This window comes from Colletotrichum costaricense, assembly GCF_030867565.1.
Source record: "Colletotrichum costaricense strain IMI 309622 chromosome Unknown Scaffold_10.1, whole genome shotgun sequence".
In the NCBI taxonomy this organism is placed as follows: Eukaryota; Fungi; Ascomycota; class Sordariomycetes; order Glomerellales; family Glomerellaceae; genus Colletotrichum; species Colletotrichum costaricense.
In genome coordinates this window covers 2072797-2087914 of record NW_026848239.1, presented here as the reverse complement: position 1 = coordinate 2087914, position 15118 = coordinate 2072797, and the positions used below count along the sequence as shown (strand labels likewise).

Sequence of the window (15118 nt, the reverse complement as noted above, 5' to 3'; positions counted from 1 at the left end):
AGGAAAACATTATTGACCCTTTGTCAGGGGCAGATTTATGATAAGTGTCATTGTGTGATCAGGCAGTCGGTGAGGAAACCCTCGATTGCTACCTACCCATCAGGCCACCTCAGTTTGGAAACAAACCCCCCTCTCCCACAGCTTGTACTTGGTTCAACCTCGTCCGAGTCCAGTGAGACATTATCGGTCAGGCAAGGGCACGGGCAACGTCGGCCTCCAGATTTGATACTGCCTGTCTAACGGCATCCATTCCACTCATGTCGTCTTCAATGAACCTCGTCGCCTCGTAGAGATGGGGCTGTCCCTCAGCAAGGAAGAGCTTCACCTTGCTATCGCCGAGACAATCGTGCTCACAGAGAGGTCAACATCTTCATCAGCGTCACCCTGTATGATGGTCGTGGGTGGCCACGCCGCAGCTCTACTCTCTCCCATCTCACTTTCGGCCCATTCGTAGCCTGGGTCAATTTCACCCACAAGATTGAGAAACTCGTTGCGGTAAAGGTAGTAGTCATAGAGACATCCTCGGGGGAACTCATCGCAGTTGCCATCATCTGAGATGGAGAGTGGAGGCAATACAAATGCGGTATTCTTGGCGCCATCAGGAAGGATCTTCTCAACATGGAAGACCTGTGGATTATTTGCGGATGTCACTCCTATAGATACCGGCGCGGATAAGTGGTGGCTCATTTGTGCTTCGGTTATGGGTTCCGGTGTAAGTAAGACTGAAGAACTGAAGAATGGATGACGGAAAGTAGTGATACCGGTGATTGATAACAGAGCAAGGGGAGTCGGGTGGAGGTGGTGAGCCGTCAGAGAGGCAATGAAGAAACCTAGGGCTCAAGTCAGGGCCTCGATGAAGGCTTTAGGCGACGTGATGATGAGCCTCTTACCCGCACTTGATCCACCTACAATCACTTTTCGATTTGGGGCAAGTTCATTTGTGATTGCCCAACGCAGGGCAAAGGAGTAAGCGTCAGTGGCATCTTGGAGCAGACCTGAAGCTTTGGCCTGGGGAAGCATCCGATAGCTCGCACTGATGAGAGTCCATTGATTCTTGAAGCAGACCTAGTGTGGTAAGGTCAGCTACCTTTGTCGGATGAGGAAGCACGGGTGGTTGTTCATGAAGATGAAGGGCTCACCTGTACAAGCCAAGGCGGAACACATTCCCTGGAACCGCTCACGAGGCCACCTGAGTGGAAGTACAGGAAGACGGGAGCTATGAGTGGATATTCAGTAGAGGAATACACATCGCACTCGAGCGGGATCGTGCGTTGTGAAAACACAAGAGTGGTCTTGTTCAACGACATGGTGTCAAGGTGCATCAACGGTTGAAGAATCTCGGGAGTGGGAATGAGAAGCTCAGCTGAGATCGTGGAGGATGAGTGAGTGATGGCCGTGCCAGTAAGGCGATGGGAAGCAGGTCATGATGGTGGTGCTCATGACGAGTATCATGAGATTCAAGGGCGTGAGATGTGATAGGATGATTTGATGCAATGGATGCGTCCCTTTGGCGGGGGATCTGCTCATGTCACCTTACAATAAGAGGGAGCTTCAGTCCAGCCACATGAGGTGAGAGCTGCACCAGCCACAGATGGTTTATGTACAGCGTAGCGCACGAGCCACAGCTTCTCTTTTGCCGATCGGCTGGAGTTCTGGAGACAACAGGCGGGAAGCACCGCATTGGCACTGAAGATGTGCAGGAGCAGGAGGAGGGGCCGAGGGCAATGAGTGGACTGGCGGGGTACAAGAGCTTGGCTTTCACCTTACCTACTCACGTAATCAGTCACTTTCCAGGGCGGTGAGCAGGTAGATGCCAAATCAGGACTAGCAGTGTTGTTTGCCGGGGGATGGTTTTGCCGGTATGCCGTCCTCACCGTATTACGGCATTCCCTCTCGGTGGAAGGATGCCACTGGATGCCACTGACCGCTGGCGTTCCTAAGCCGGGAATGGACATGGCAATCAGTACGTAACCGCAGACAAACACATCCCGGTCGGTTCTGCCCGTAGACCATACTGCGTACGGATACAGTAAGGTAGGGAAGGTGGGAAAGGTTGTATCGTCGAATCGAGTTCCGCTGACACACAACTTTGAAGAGCCCCAACGCATTGATGTCACTCCGATCCTTGGACCTTGGGGCAATTGCGGAACTGGAATCCTAATCCTTGCAGAAAACATTCACCGACCATTTCGTTCCCTCGTTCCCAGGCGACCCTTTGCCTTTGGGGCCCTTTGGTGCTAGTTACCTAGCTCCCAGTCCACAAACCACAGTACGCTCGCCTCTTTCTACGTCGCGAGCCACAACACCTCCAATCTCTCTCGTCGCAATTGTTTGACCAACGAGTCAGGCTTGCTGTGACAAATTTTCCTATCATGGTGCAGCCTGGCATTGCTCCAACAAACTGATACTCGGCATTTCTATCCCCATCACCGTCTTTTCCGTCCCGAATCTCGTCCTTCCGTCTCTACCCGCCGGCAACATTTGTGACCTACCTAGACTCGAGACGACTGCAACCTCTCGTCACATCAAAACAACAACACCAACAAGATCAGTGTTACGCCCTGTGTATACCCATACGCATGATCCCGAAGAATCTCCAAATCGATCTAAATCCCAAGATCCAGTCTCGCTTAAGCTCACCCCCGCCAATCTCATCCGAGCCTCTCTCCAGCGCTCTTCCTCTCTCCCGCCCCTCGCCGCATGAACCTGTAACGTCATCTTGTTTGGGGGTACGAAAAAATGTCAGGTAGCCGACCACAACCGAGTCGCAGTCCTTCTTCGCAAACAACACAAACAACGCAGACAACACATCGCCCAGCGAATCCCAGCGGTTTGCGCCAGAGCTACACCATGGGCTCTCCCATCCAATCCCCAAGCTCTCTCGGCGGCGAGTCCGAATACTTGAGCACTCGCGAGGATGCCACTCCGCTAGCAACCCCTCTTCCTCACGACAACGAAACTCGCGATCCTCCTCGCGCCGGTTCCAGCCTCAACCGACCGAACACATTTCCCCCGAGCGAGTCGACGAGCCTCTTGCAAAATGTACTCATAGATCACCCGCCAGCTAACAGCTACCCAAATGGTACATTCTCGCCGCGACCCGCCAGCCCTGCTGGTAGCATGGATCCCGAGTTTGACAGAGCATCCTCCTCGGCGTCCGAGATCCCAATCTTGGACCCTGTGTTGACCGCAATCACGGGCGACGACCACTGGAGGAAGCGATTTGTCAGGAAGATCAAGAGCAGGAAGATGCACTCCTCGAGAACTCTGGCAGAGCAGGCCGGCTTCAAGGATACCGTTTGGATGTGAGCAGGACCTGGGCCCCGAGTTTTTCACCACTCAAATCTGCTTTGCCTGCTAACTCTGCTTGTTTTCCAGGTATCTTTCGTACTACATCCCTCTCTTGACTTGGCTGCCGCAGTACCAATGGTCGTATCTGAAGGGAGACCTGGTTGCAGCTTTGACGCTCGCCTCCCTCTACCTACCTATGGCTTTGTCTCTCGCTGACAACCTCGCACATGTCCCTCCTATCAATGGACTGTATGCCTTCGTCTTCAACCCATTCGTATACGCCGTTTTCGGCAGCGCGCCTCAGATGGTAGTTGGTCCGGAAGCTGCTGGTTCTTTGTTGGTCGGGTCTGTGGTCAGAGGCAGCATCGACCATGACAAGAGCGATGAGTACAATGCAGAGGTCCAAGCTAAGATCTGTGGTGTTGTTGCGGGTATGGCTGGTGCTACTGTCTTTCTTGCGGGTCTGGCCCGCCTGGGATTCCTCGACAGCGTTCTCAGCAAGCCGTTCCTGCGCGGTTTCATCTCTGCAATTGGCTTCGTTATTGCGGTTGACCAGTCTATTCCCGAGCTTGGTCTTGCCAAGTATGCGGCAGAAATGGGCGTGGGCCACGGAAGCAGCATGGACAAGTTAGAGTTCATCTTCAGCTCGTTCGACCATGTTCACAAGCTTACCTTCATTGTGGCCGGAGTCAGCTTCGTAATCATGATGACTATGAGAGAGCTCAAGAAACACATGGTGCCCAAGTATCCGGGGGTCGCGTACATTCCTGATCGTTTCTTCGTTGTCGTCATTGCCGCACTTCTCTCTTGGCACTTCGACTGGGAGAGCAAGGGAGTCGAGATTCTTGGGCCGGTTAAGGCGGCTTCGGGTCATCTTTTCCAATTCAGATGGCCCTTCCAGACTTCTCACATGGAGCATGTTCGTGAAGCAATGGGCACATCCTTCCTGATTGCGCTTCTGGGATTCTTTGAATCATCCGTTGCCGCGAAAAGCTTGAGCAGCTCCGATAGCCCTCACGGGATTCAGCTGAGCCCCAACAGAGAACTTGTTGCTCTGGGCGCCGCCAACATTGTTGGAGCTTGCTTCATGAGCTTACCCGCCTTTGGTGGATATGGTAGAAGCAAACTGAACAAGCAGACCGGCGGCAAGACTCCGATGAGCTCCATCTTCCTCAGCTTGATTACGCTTCTTGCCGTCTTCTTCCTGTTGCCGTACTTTTACTACCTTCCCGTAAGTTGTCGCTTCCCACAAGTAGGTCCATCATCTAACATTCTCAGAAACCGGTCCTGTCATCCATGATCACCGTTGTAGCCTGGTCCCTCCTCGAGGAGGCTCCGCACGACATTGCTTTCTTCTTCAAGATTCGAGGCTGGACTGAACTGGGACTGATGCTCATCATCTTCGTGTCGACAATTTTCTACTCGCTCACCCTCGGCATGGCTATCGGCGTTGGTCTGTCTCTGCTTCAGGTCATCAAGCACTCGACTCGGCCCCGCATTCAGATTCTGGGACGCATTCCCGGCACGCAGCGCTTCGAGAACGCCGAGCTGAACCCCGACAGGCTAGAGTTTGTTGAAGGCTGCCTGATTGTCAAGATTCCCGAACCTTTGACTTTTGCCAACACTGGAGAGCTCAAGGCACGTCTTCGTAGACTGGAGCTTTACGGCACGAGCATGGCGCACCCTGCGCTGCCGAGACTACGCGGCGAGCAACACAACAAGAATGTCATTTTCGATATCCACGGTGTCACCTCACTAGACGGATCGGGTACGCAGGTGTTGTTGGAGATTGTCAGCGGGTATAGAGAGCGTGGTGTCAGAGTGTTCTTCAGCCGCGGCCCTACCAACCCGCGCCATCACATCTGGAGACTCTTGAGACAGGCAGGCATCATAGATCTGGTCGGCGGAGAGTCACACTTCGTGACGGATGTCCAGGAAGCCTTGAAGCTGACCGAATACGAGACTAGCATCAGCGAAGTCGCGAATGCTTGAGAAGAAAAAAGAGGCGCAAGTCAATCAATTCTTACCGTCAAGTGCGCGCGGGGTTGGTTTGTACATATGGTAGAATGCGGCGTCGTTTTTGGTAACCAGCATTTTTGGAGCGAGGAAAGGCGTTCCGACTTTCAGTTCTTGCAGGATATCTGTTCGTCTTACGAAGCGTACTTTATGCTTAATGATTCGCAACGCAACGACTACGTTATGGATATGTTTATAGAAATTTTATATAAAAAGCGGCGTGGTTGTTTTCCAAACTTCTTCTAGCCTGATTCTAAAGTGATGTGTATGTTTCACTGACGTGTTGAATATGGCCTGTTCATCTGGGCCTCATACTGTTGTTTACATTCAAACTTACCACAGCTCCTCGCCAAGATTTTTCAAACTTGTGCCATGACATTAACCAATACCCATAAACTCGGGAGCGCAGTGATCGTACAATCATTCACATTCTTGATGCTTATTTCCAACAACTATCAACGAACTTGCTGCATTCTGCTTTACGCAGCCTCATTGACAAACAAACCAGCCATACCCTGTCCCGTACCAATACACATGCTCGTCAACAGAATCTTCTTCTTTGTCCTGCGCAGCTCGCTCAGACCAGTAACAATCTGTCTCGCGCCCGTGGCGCCGAGCGGGTGGCCGAGGGCGACGGCACCTCCGCGGGGGTTCATCTTGGTCCAATCGAGAGCGAGCTTGTCGCGGCAGTAGACGGCCATGCTGGAGAAGGCCTCGTTGATCTCGACGACGTCAATGTCGGCGAGGGAGAGGTTGTGCTGGGCGAGCAGCTTGGGGATGGCGACGGACGGGCCGATGCCCATGATGCGCGGGGCCAGGCCGGCGACGGTGGAGCCGACGTACTTGGCGATGATGGGCTGGCCGAGCTTGATGGCCGTGGAGCGCTTCATCAGGAGGACGGCGGCGGCTGAGTAAAAGGATTAGCACGCTTGTAAACATGAATTATTTCACCCGTAGATGTGAACTCACCTCCGTCAGTGACCTGGCTGGCGTTGCCTCCGGTGGTGGTGGGACCCCACTGCGGGAACGCGGAGCGAATCTTGCCCAGGCTCTCGGCCGTTGTTCCAGGGCGGATGCCCTCGTCGCGGGTAAGAGTAACCTCCTTAACGTCGCCGTCGGGGCCGACAAGCTTTGTCTTGATGGGCACAATCTCGTCGTCGAACCAGCCGGCGTTCTGCGCCCTCTCGGCCCTCTGGAAACTCTCGGCGGCGTACTTGTCGAGCTCCTCGCGGCTGAGGTTGAAGTCGCGCGAGACGTTCTCCGAGGTCCAGCCCATGGGCTGCATGCAGTCGGCCGACTCCTGGGACTGGGAGACGACGGCCTCGTCAAAGGGCTGGTCGAGGGCATCACCGCCAATGGTCATTTGTTCGGCGCCCATGCCGATGCCAACCTCGATGGAGCCGTTGCTGATGGCGTGGGCGATGTCGGCGGTGGCCTTGAGGCCTGAGGAGCAGAAGCGGTTTACGGAGGAGGCGCCGGCGGTGTTGGGGAAGCCTGCTGCCAGGGCGGCGGCGCGGAGCTTGTAGGCGGCCTTGCCATCGGAGACCTGTAATGATCACAAGAGTCAGCGGTTTGTCTGCTTGGGAAACGGGGAGACTGTTTGTGTGGCTACGCACATTTCCCATGCAGATATCCTCGACCAGGGCGGGGTCAATGTTTGATCGTTCGCGAACCTCCTTGAGGAGGGCGTACACCATGTACTCGAGGGTCGTGTCCTTGAAGCCGCCCTTCTTGGCCTTGGCCAAAGGCGTGCGGACGGCTAACGTAATGACGATATCATCGGGGTTCTTGGAGGTGCTGTGAGGGGAAGCAATGTCAGCTGTTTGGTTCGTCCGCTGTGGGTGGTGATGCTCCGAATCGGAGACACGCAATCACATGTCCGCAAAAAGGACCGTACGTACATCTGGTTGAGGGCGCTACCTGGTGCAAGGTGCTTCACGATGGATCCGATTCTCTCGAGAGCCATAATGTCTGATGATATTGTGGAGGTATTACGACGACGGCTTGGCTGTTTTTTTCTCTTCAAGGAGCAATGGAAGAACGAGGACAGAGAAGAAGTGAAATGAAGAGGAAAATAAGCTCGAGAGTTTGGTCGACAGTTATTGAAAGGAGGGGGGGGCCAAGCAGCGTCAAGTAGTCAAGTAGACATGGTTCATGACGGCTTAGCTGCCGGCAATCGTGTCGGGGCTCGGGTCTTTCCCCAGGCGTTGAGTTCCAGCCCAGACCAGTGGCTGTGGGGGAGTCAATTGGACCGAGGCATCTCGGCCACAGAGCCGGCCAGTAGGAGTTGAGGACCCGAGTGATGGGGGTCCCCATGGAGTCTGGGGTGCAGTAGCGCGGAGGATATCTTCTGTTAGCCAGCCGCGCTCTCTTGCGCGATTTAACTAACACCCAGTAACACTTTTCGCCGAGGTCATTCTCTCTCAGAAATGCCGTCCGCCGGCTACGTCTTGCTGCCATCGCATCGCAGCGAACCCCCGGTCTTACCGACCTGACAAACTACTGCCGTTGAATTTGCTGACCAACACTGCCTTTTTATCAGATGACACTTGGTTCGACTTTGAGTTCGTGACCATGTTCTGTATCAAAGTCAAACCCCACGGCTCACCCTGCTAATGCCGACTTTAACCCGAGGATACCATCGATGTAAGGTATGGAAGGTATAGTAATCAACAACACCACTTTGGTCCAGTTCAATATACATAGTGCAGATTTTGTTAACGTCGTCAGATATATTCGTTCTATGGACATGTCCAAAATGTCTTCTGGGCTCAAGGCGACAGCTTTTCGCCGCTCTTTATCCCTCTAATCCGCGTTCTATAACTTGATGAGAGAAAGGAAACCTTACAAATATGTGAAAAAAAGATGACTAGGCGGTATTATCCTGGCTTCGTCTATGCGATGAATATGTTCCTGGGGGTAGTATATATCCCTGCCCTACATCGTATAAGATCATGATGACATCGTCATGAGAACCCTCACGTCTCGTGTTGGAAGGACCAAATCTACATGTTGCCGGTTTGAATCATGAGGCGAAAATGAAGACGGCACCGAGGATAGTGGCTGCCATCGCAGTAAGCACCGGTGCGCCTCCACGAACGGCGGCGCTACTGTCACCGGACGTCGGCTTCACGCCCGTGGCACTCTTGCCGAGGTACCATGAGCCAATGTCTGTCAACTTGCCGTCGTTGTTCAAAAACGAGGCGTTGGGGCCAACGTTGCTCGTCTTGGAGCGGAAAGCACCAAAGTACGTGTACCGCTCAATGTAGTCGATACGGTCAAAGTACTCTGCGCTCATGTTGTAAAAGTCCTGGGTCGCGGAGAGTTCCTGGTTGGCGTAGGCATACTCGGTAATCCAGATCTTGGTGTCGGGGAACCTAGGCAAGTGTTAGTTATCTGAGGGACAGCGCACAGCATGAGAAATGAGTGACAACATACGCTGCAACACGTTCGCCAATGTGACTCGCCAGGCCTCCGAAGTTGTCGTACCAATGTACGGGGAGGAAGTCGTATGTGCAGTTCTTGGTCTCTCCGTCGGTGCTAATGAGCGCGGAGCAGTTGCCCAAGAACTGCTTCAACCAGGGCAAACCGCCCGGAGCGCCGGTGCAGGCGGGAAGACCGACCTTGACGCCGAGCTCTTGAAGGGGAATGAAATTGGCAACCCAGGCCTTGGCGGCGATAGAAGGGGCAACATCACTGCCGCCATAGGATGAGGGACCATCAGGTTCATTGAAGCCTAGGGCGTGGGTGATGTTGATGCCTTTGTCTTTGATCAAGCTCGTCACACTTTTAAGGAATGTCGTGTCTTGGGGGTTCGATGAGACACCCCACATCATGGGGACAAACTCGAACTCAGCCTGAGTCTTGCCCGAGAAGGCCGGGCTTGGGATTTCCTGGTAATTGTAGTACCATGTCAGATCGGAACCTGATTGAACCCATACTTGATTGTCCTGAGGCCAATTGGAATTCGGAGTGAAGACGAGACCGCGTTTCGAGGAGGATGTTGCTGCCACGAGGGGCAGCAGGGCGAGGAGGAATGTGGAGAGCATGGTGGGCGGGTTCAAGGTTGAGGCTCTCGAGTGGGTGAGACCCGGTTGAACAGCGACTGGGGGCCGGGCGGTTCGGGTCGAATGGATTTGGGTGGCCCTTGGAGGCAAAAGCGACGACGGGTATCGCAGGGGGTGTCGTTTGCTATTTCGAGTGTGCTGGGCCCTGGATTGACGACGGTACTCGAGTATCGATTTGGTTTGCAAAGTTGGACAATGGATGCAATCTTGATTCCTGCGTTTCGTCTTTGTCGAGGACTGTGTATTCCGAATGAGCGAGCGTGGAGAGTGGCAGAATTACGGTAGGGATATTCCGATTGTGATGGATGCAGGGCTGTCGGCGGGCAAGACTTGGAAAAACGAGTGACAATGGATGGTTTAAACACCAAGAATCCTCCTCAAAGAAACGACGTGGTAAGCACTGGACAACAAATGCAGGAGGCGGAGCTGAAAAAGAGACAAAGTCTGAAAGAGACGGCAGCTCGGAGGGAGGAGGGGGAAGAAGAAGAACAAGAAGAGAAAACAGGAATGAAAAATCCCATGCTGGCGGTGCCGGCGTTGGCGTTGGCGTTTACTGGTTTGGCGTTGCCGCTGGCGTTTGGCGTTGGGACTGGCGCAGGCACTGGTGCGTTCTGTACGTCAGTAGCGTGTCTTGGGTGTCTTTGCGCGATAAGGGTCATCTTCAGCTCGTCCAAGTAAGGTAGGTACCTTGATCTGGAGAGGATTATCTCACCGGGCTGTACTGTATGTACAAGTAGACGTAGCTGCGGATGCGTCGGTGGGAGGGGAATGCAAAGAGGCAATATTACCACCCACCTGCCGCCAAGCTGAGGTGGTCGAGCTACTGCGGCGCCCGGGCTGGGCTGGGCCGATTGCTGATAGTATTGAGGGTTGATGCCTTTGTCCATTGGTCTTGGCCAAACGTCCACCCAATGGCGCGTCCAGAGCTGACCTTGCCCCTGGATTCTGGGCATGGCCGTGTAACTGCCCGGTGTATGAATAGGTACTTGTGTCTGTACTGTACCTTAGACTGTAGCTGACTGTCATTCATCGGGCAAGTTGGCATCCCATGCATTTCAACAATATTCATGGTGGCATCCCCTGTGGACGTGTTCTTTCCGGAACGTTTTCGGGGTTCTTGCTTCTTCCACGCAGTTGCCTATCACGACCGACCTTTCATTGTATGTAGTACCTTACTGGTACCTTGGTCAAGAAATGTAAGTAGGTAAGTACTCCGTACTTTATTGATATTAAAACGGGAAGTAACGAAACAAAGAAAGTCAGGACTTAGGCGAGGAAGGAAAACAAAAAGAAACAAGGAAGGACCCTCCTTCCCAGTGGTCCCCTGGCGTTCCTGACCTTCTTGGGTCTTAGCTCCTGCTCTCGTGGAAATACGACGTGGGACGGTGGGCCCGGCCAGATGGCTCCTGCGCGCCCAGCGCCACTCATTACACAGGGCGCTAGTCCTTGTTGGTGCGCACAGCTATGGGTCTTGTCCATCCGAAGACCCGTAGCTCTAACTGAATCAAGCATGGTCTTCCCTTGCCTTCCCGGATCCGGCACCCGTCGGCCTGCAAAATGCCACGGAAAATCTCCTTGACAGTCACGATTGACACCTTCACCTTTCCTCAACATGTAGGTAGCGACTTGCCAGAACTTGCTGCCCACCAACAGCCGCACTATTGACGGCTAACTCAGGAACCACACAGTAGCTATCATAGATTCATAGCAGCGTGTACCTGATCGTATGCTTCGTCTGAACAATGATGCAAGCCTTCCTAAACCGAGCCTTGACTTCTCTGAAAACCTACCACGACTACCTACCCCTCCACAACCACATTCTCACCACCGTTGTCGTTTTCCATCGCACTTCATCCCATCTCATACAGCTGTATGGATGTCTGAAGCCATCAACCCAACTTGACATTTCTACCCCTCCAAGTACATTACGCTCCCCGCCCGTCCAGTATGCCAATTGGGCTAAACCAGGCCCTTCCAACTTTCCTTTTCTTCAAATTCTGAGCTACGACGCTCTTCCATTACAACATTCTTTCGGGAATCCGGTGGAGGGGAACTGATCCCAAGCACAATTATCCTACTTCTATCAAGCTCGAAACCGCTTCTCCTTCTCGTCAATCTGTCAAGATGACAGAAATAATCACCTTGTCACTCACCAACACATCCTCCCCTCTCCCTTCGTTGCTTTGTTAGCTCATCGGATTGTTGTTTCGGCCAACAAGAGAAGTCTCTTTCATCATGCTTTCTCCAACAATGTCATTGAAACTGAGCGCCTTACCCTGTCCTCGTGGTTTCAGCAACTTTCTCCAGGCCCTGCCATCGTGGCAACTCGTTTATTTCAACCTGCCTCATCAACAGAGTACTTGAGCCATGTCTCGCCCTTCATTGTTTGTGTCTTCCGCTGCTACTGGCATCCTCAATCCTCACTACTAGCCACTCTGTACGACGCCGGCTATCTCTGCACCTTTCTATCAGCCTTTCATCACGCATCCACTCCGATTCTTTTACCCGTCTTGTCCGTATTTCTAGATTCGCTATGCAAGAATTATCGCAGGATGTCTATGACGAATCAGAGCAATATCTGGACAAGGTCTACTCGTCTCTCAACTGGCTGCCAGATGGCCCATGGAGCACTCAAGAAAAACAACCCAAACAAAAACTAAGAGATATCGGATTTCGAGGCCCGATTGAGGAATCAGATGCAACCAATGAGTTCGTCTCCACAGAGCTGATAAACCAAGGAGACGCTCGGGAATTCGAATTTCAGGTGATTCGAGCTCTCTCCAAGTCATACGCAGCATTCAGGCGCCTCCGCGGGAAGGTCAACGTGGAAGTCATCACGAACCTCCTCGAGGACGAACCATTCCTGCCACGCGACGAGCTCTTAACACTTGTCAATGGGGCGTATAAAGCTGCCCTTACTAGTCATCCCGAATTGAATGCATTTGGCACACACGAAGAGCTTCCGCATAATTACAGTGCCGACTTGGAGGAATACTATAGGCTCTTCAAAGACATCGAAACTCGTGCATGCGAGGTTGGAGGCGCTCAAATCTCGTTCAAGAACGTCATCTACAGAGACGATCCGACCAACGACACGCAACGCGCCTACAGGGCCTTCTTACTATCCTGGATGAACCAATCCGATCTCAGCAATCCCAAGCTTCTGGCACATCTCATCATAAACCGAATGAATTGCGACCCCAGCGCCTTTACATTCGCAGACTGGGAAGCACTACATCTCGGTCGAGCTAGCAAGTTGTTCCTGCCCAAATTTGTGGACAATCGATTCATTGGGATCCTCACTCCAGATGATGTCCAGATGGGCAAACAGATGGGACTGAAGCGAAGCGCCCCCTACTTTTTCATCGTGGACGACTTCATTCTGATATGCCATACTGACCAAAGAGACCCTGACCAAGACTGGATGTTTGAACATCTACGCAAGAGTGGTCGCCTCTTTGCCTGGGCCGATGGCATCCATCTCCTCCATACCCAAGCCCTGCTTTACCGAATCCTCTACAGTGTCACCAAAGCAATAGCAATCAAAAGCGGCCAACCAAGGGAAGAAGTAGGCGCTGAAGCTGTCGACAATGACCGAGTCGATGCCTGGACAAAAGCACACCGTTCAGAAAGGATCTTCTACTTCGAAAATGAGGGAATAGTCGAATATGGGTTGTACATGCCACCAGCCTCTCTCAACCGGAAATGGCTTGATGAATTCAAGACAAAGTTTACACAGCAACTACAATGGTCAAAAGATCATTTGAGGAGCCTCTGGCTCGATCCATTCTATTTCCAGCAATGCGTCGATGAGCAATTTCAGCAGCACTACGGACACGTATCCGAGCAACCCCAGACCTCCGTCCACCATGTTCCGAAGAAAGCAGCAATGGCGGTGTCATACCAGGGCGAACTTCCTCATTTTTTGGCACGCGACATTGACGCAAAGAAGAGTCTGATCAATGACATCATCAGACGCGTCGTTCAGTGGGCTCTATACGAAGTCGAAATGTGGCAATGCCTGGTCAGCAAAATCGATGCCTTGTGGAACCTTGCTCGTGCCAGCGGAGTTAACCTTTGGTGCTCAGAAGGTTCCCAGCGTCTAGAAATACCAGACGATCAACCTAAAGTGAAGGAGGCCTGGGTCGACTTGGGCTTCCATGCACGTTGGTTTGTGGAGCGTCGAATAAACCACGTCGTCGGCCATGGCGGCTTGTTTGCCAGCGAAACAACCCGGCATCTCTTTCGTCGAGATACTGGCTGGCCGAATTTGCAAGTAGTCAAGGATGATTGGGACCTACCCAAGCAGTATGCCGGTACCAAGATAGACTTCACTGTAAGGAACCGCGAGTCGGCAACACACGGGGACGCAATGGACATTGACAATAACGACATGAACGAACCTAACATCGAAATGTTGGATAGTCCAACCTGGTGGTCAATCAAGAATGTCCACACCGGACTTGCGAGCAACTTCAACATTGGGACCATTGGCTTACCGAAGCTCATCCGGGCCTTGCGCACGAAGCTTTATGAGCGACACACAGCACTCGGGGCTCAGACGACAGTCACAAGAGACTATGAAGCTATACACTTGACGGGCCTACTCTGCCATCACATGCAACTTGTACATCCATTCGGACAAGATCTCCTGGATGCCAAAGGTCGCAGCACGCGGCGCCGTGAAAGTCCAGTAGGCCCCTTTCTCATAGGTTTTGACGACGTGCCATTCGAGGATCTTGTGCAAGAGGAGACGCTGAGATACACACAATGGTTGCTCGGGGTCGTCTACAAACCGCATGGAGACAAAGACTACGGCCGGCATTCGTTGCTAGCCCAGTTGTTGGTGAAGAGCTTTTGGCAAGAACTCTGCAACGGGCTTGTAAAGTCGACCAAAGAGTTAGAGTGGGACGACTCAGAGGAGTCGAAGGAGTCGAAGGGTTCGAAGGAGTTCAAGAAGTCAAAGAAGAAAACGAGCCCTGCGGGCGGTGGTAGGGGTGGCGGCGGTATCGTGAGGCACGGGAGTAAGAGGAGCAAAGTCAGCAAAAATGCCGCGACGCCAAGGTATTGTCGACCAGCCGGTGTTCAACGATATCTCGCTGCCGAACCTCCTGGCAAAGTCGACTTGGAACTGAAACGGCCTTGGTACGATTGCAAGAAGATCTGCGGAGAGATTATGACCGTCGCGCCCCCGGACCACTGCGAGCCTTCCCATTGGGACTCTCGTCTACCCAAGCTCGTAGTGGTGTCGACTCCTGAGGATAGAGAGGCAGAAAACAGGGACGAGACGGACAAGGTCACGATAAGCAGGTCAGTTTGGTCGACCATAGAAAGTATTTGGAACCACGGTGAAGGGTCCGTCGTCAAGAGGAACGTGTTTGAGCTCTTTAGCGCGTTCAACTTTTCCCGCCAGACCCAGGAGGGATCTCGCGAGAAGTTCAGCTGGACGCCCCATTCCGCGTTGCCGGAACCGGCTGGAGCGAATGGGGAGCCCGAAGCGGCAAGTATCACGATTCACTTGCCGCACGGTGCCAACGCAAACTTGAGAAACCACCAGCTTCGGTGGCTTCGAGAGGCATTCGCCAATATGGGCATCACGGAAGATACTATCAAGAAGTACTACTATTGCCAAGGTAAATTTGCAGCTATGCGGTTTGGAATTTGAACAAGGGGAAGAGAGGGCGAAATCCAAGGCGTCGTGCCATGGGAACTTTGGATATCTTGAGTTTTACGAGTTACCTCGC

At 52.9% G+C, this 15118-nt stretch overlaps 5 protein-coding genes across 5 annotated transcripts; 2 read left to right on the top strand and 3 right to left on the bottom strand.

Moving 5' to 3' along the window:
* Positions 1 to 187: 187 nt before the first annotated feature.
* CCOS01_10336 (uncharacterized protein) lies at positions 188 to 1421 on the bottom strand (the record flags this gene model as incomplete). Its single annotated transcript, XM_060458492.1, has 4 exons — positions 188 to 298; positions 355 to 653; positions 891 to 1065; positions 1140 to 1421. Coding segments are annotated over 4 exons (867 nt in total), but the record flags the coding sequence as incomplete, so codon positions are not given.
* A 1429-nt stretch (positions 1422 to 2850) lies between these two features.
* On the top strand, positions 2851 to 5283 carry CCOS01_10335 (sulfate permease; the record flags this gene model as incomplete). Its single annotated transcript, XM_060458491.1, has 3 exons — positions 2851 to 3305; positions 3379 to 4522; positions 4570 to 5283. The coding sequence occupies 3 exons, from the start codon at positions 2851 to 2853 to the stop codon at positions 5281 to 5283; spliced, it is 2313 nt and encodes a 770-aa protein (XP_060311656.1).
* A 503-nt stretch (positions 5284 to 5786) lies between these two features.
* CCOS01_10334 (acetyl-CoA acetyltransferase) lies at positions 5787 to 7273 on the bottom strand (the record flags this gene model as incomplete). Its single annotated transcript, XM_060458490.1, has 4 exons — positions 5787 to 6214; positions 6277 to 6853; positions 6924 to 7104; positions 7209 to 7273. The coding sequence occupies 4 exons, from the start codon at positions 7271 to 7273 to the stop codon at positions 5787 to 5789; spliced, it is 1251 nt and encodes a 416-aa protein (XP_060311655.1).
* A 1059-nt stretch (positions 7274 to 8332) lies between these two features.
* CCOS01_10333 (uncharacterized protein) lies at positions 8333 to 9356 on the bottom strand (the record flags this gene model as incomplete). The annotated part of the gene is made up of 2 exons (XM_060458489.1): positions 8333 to 8684; positions 8746 to 9356. 2 exons carry the CDS (start codon positions 9354 to 9356, stop codon positions 8333 to 8335), a joined length of 963 nt encoding a protein of 320 aa, XP_060311654.1.
* A 2551-nt stretch (positions 9357 to 11907) lies between these two features.
* Positions 11908 to 15039, top strand: CCOS01_10332 (uncharacterized protein; the record flags this gene model as incomplete). The annotated part of the gene is made up of 1 exon (XM_060458488.1): positions 11908 to 15039. One exon carries the CDS (start codon positions 11908 to 11910, stop codon positions 15037 to 15039), a length of 3132 nt encoding a protein of 1043 aa, XP_060311653.1.
* Between the last annotated feature and the right edge of the window lie 79 nt (positions 15040 to 15118).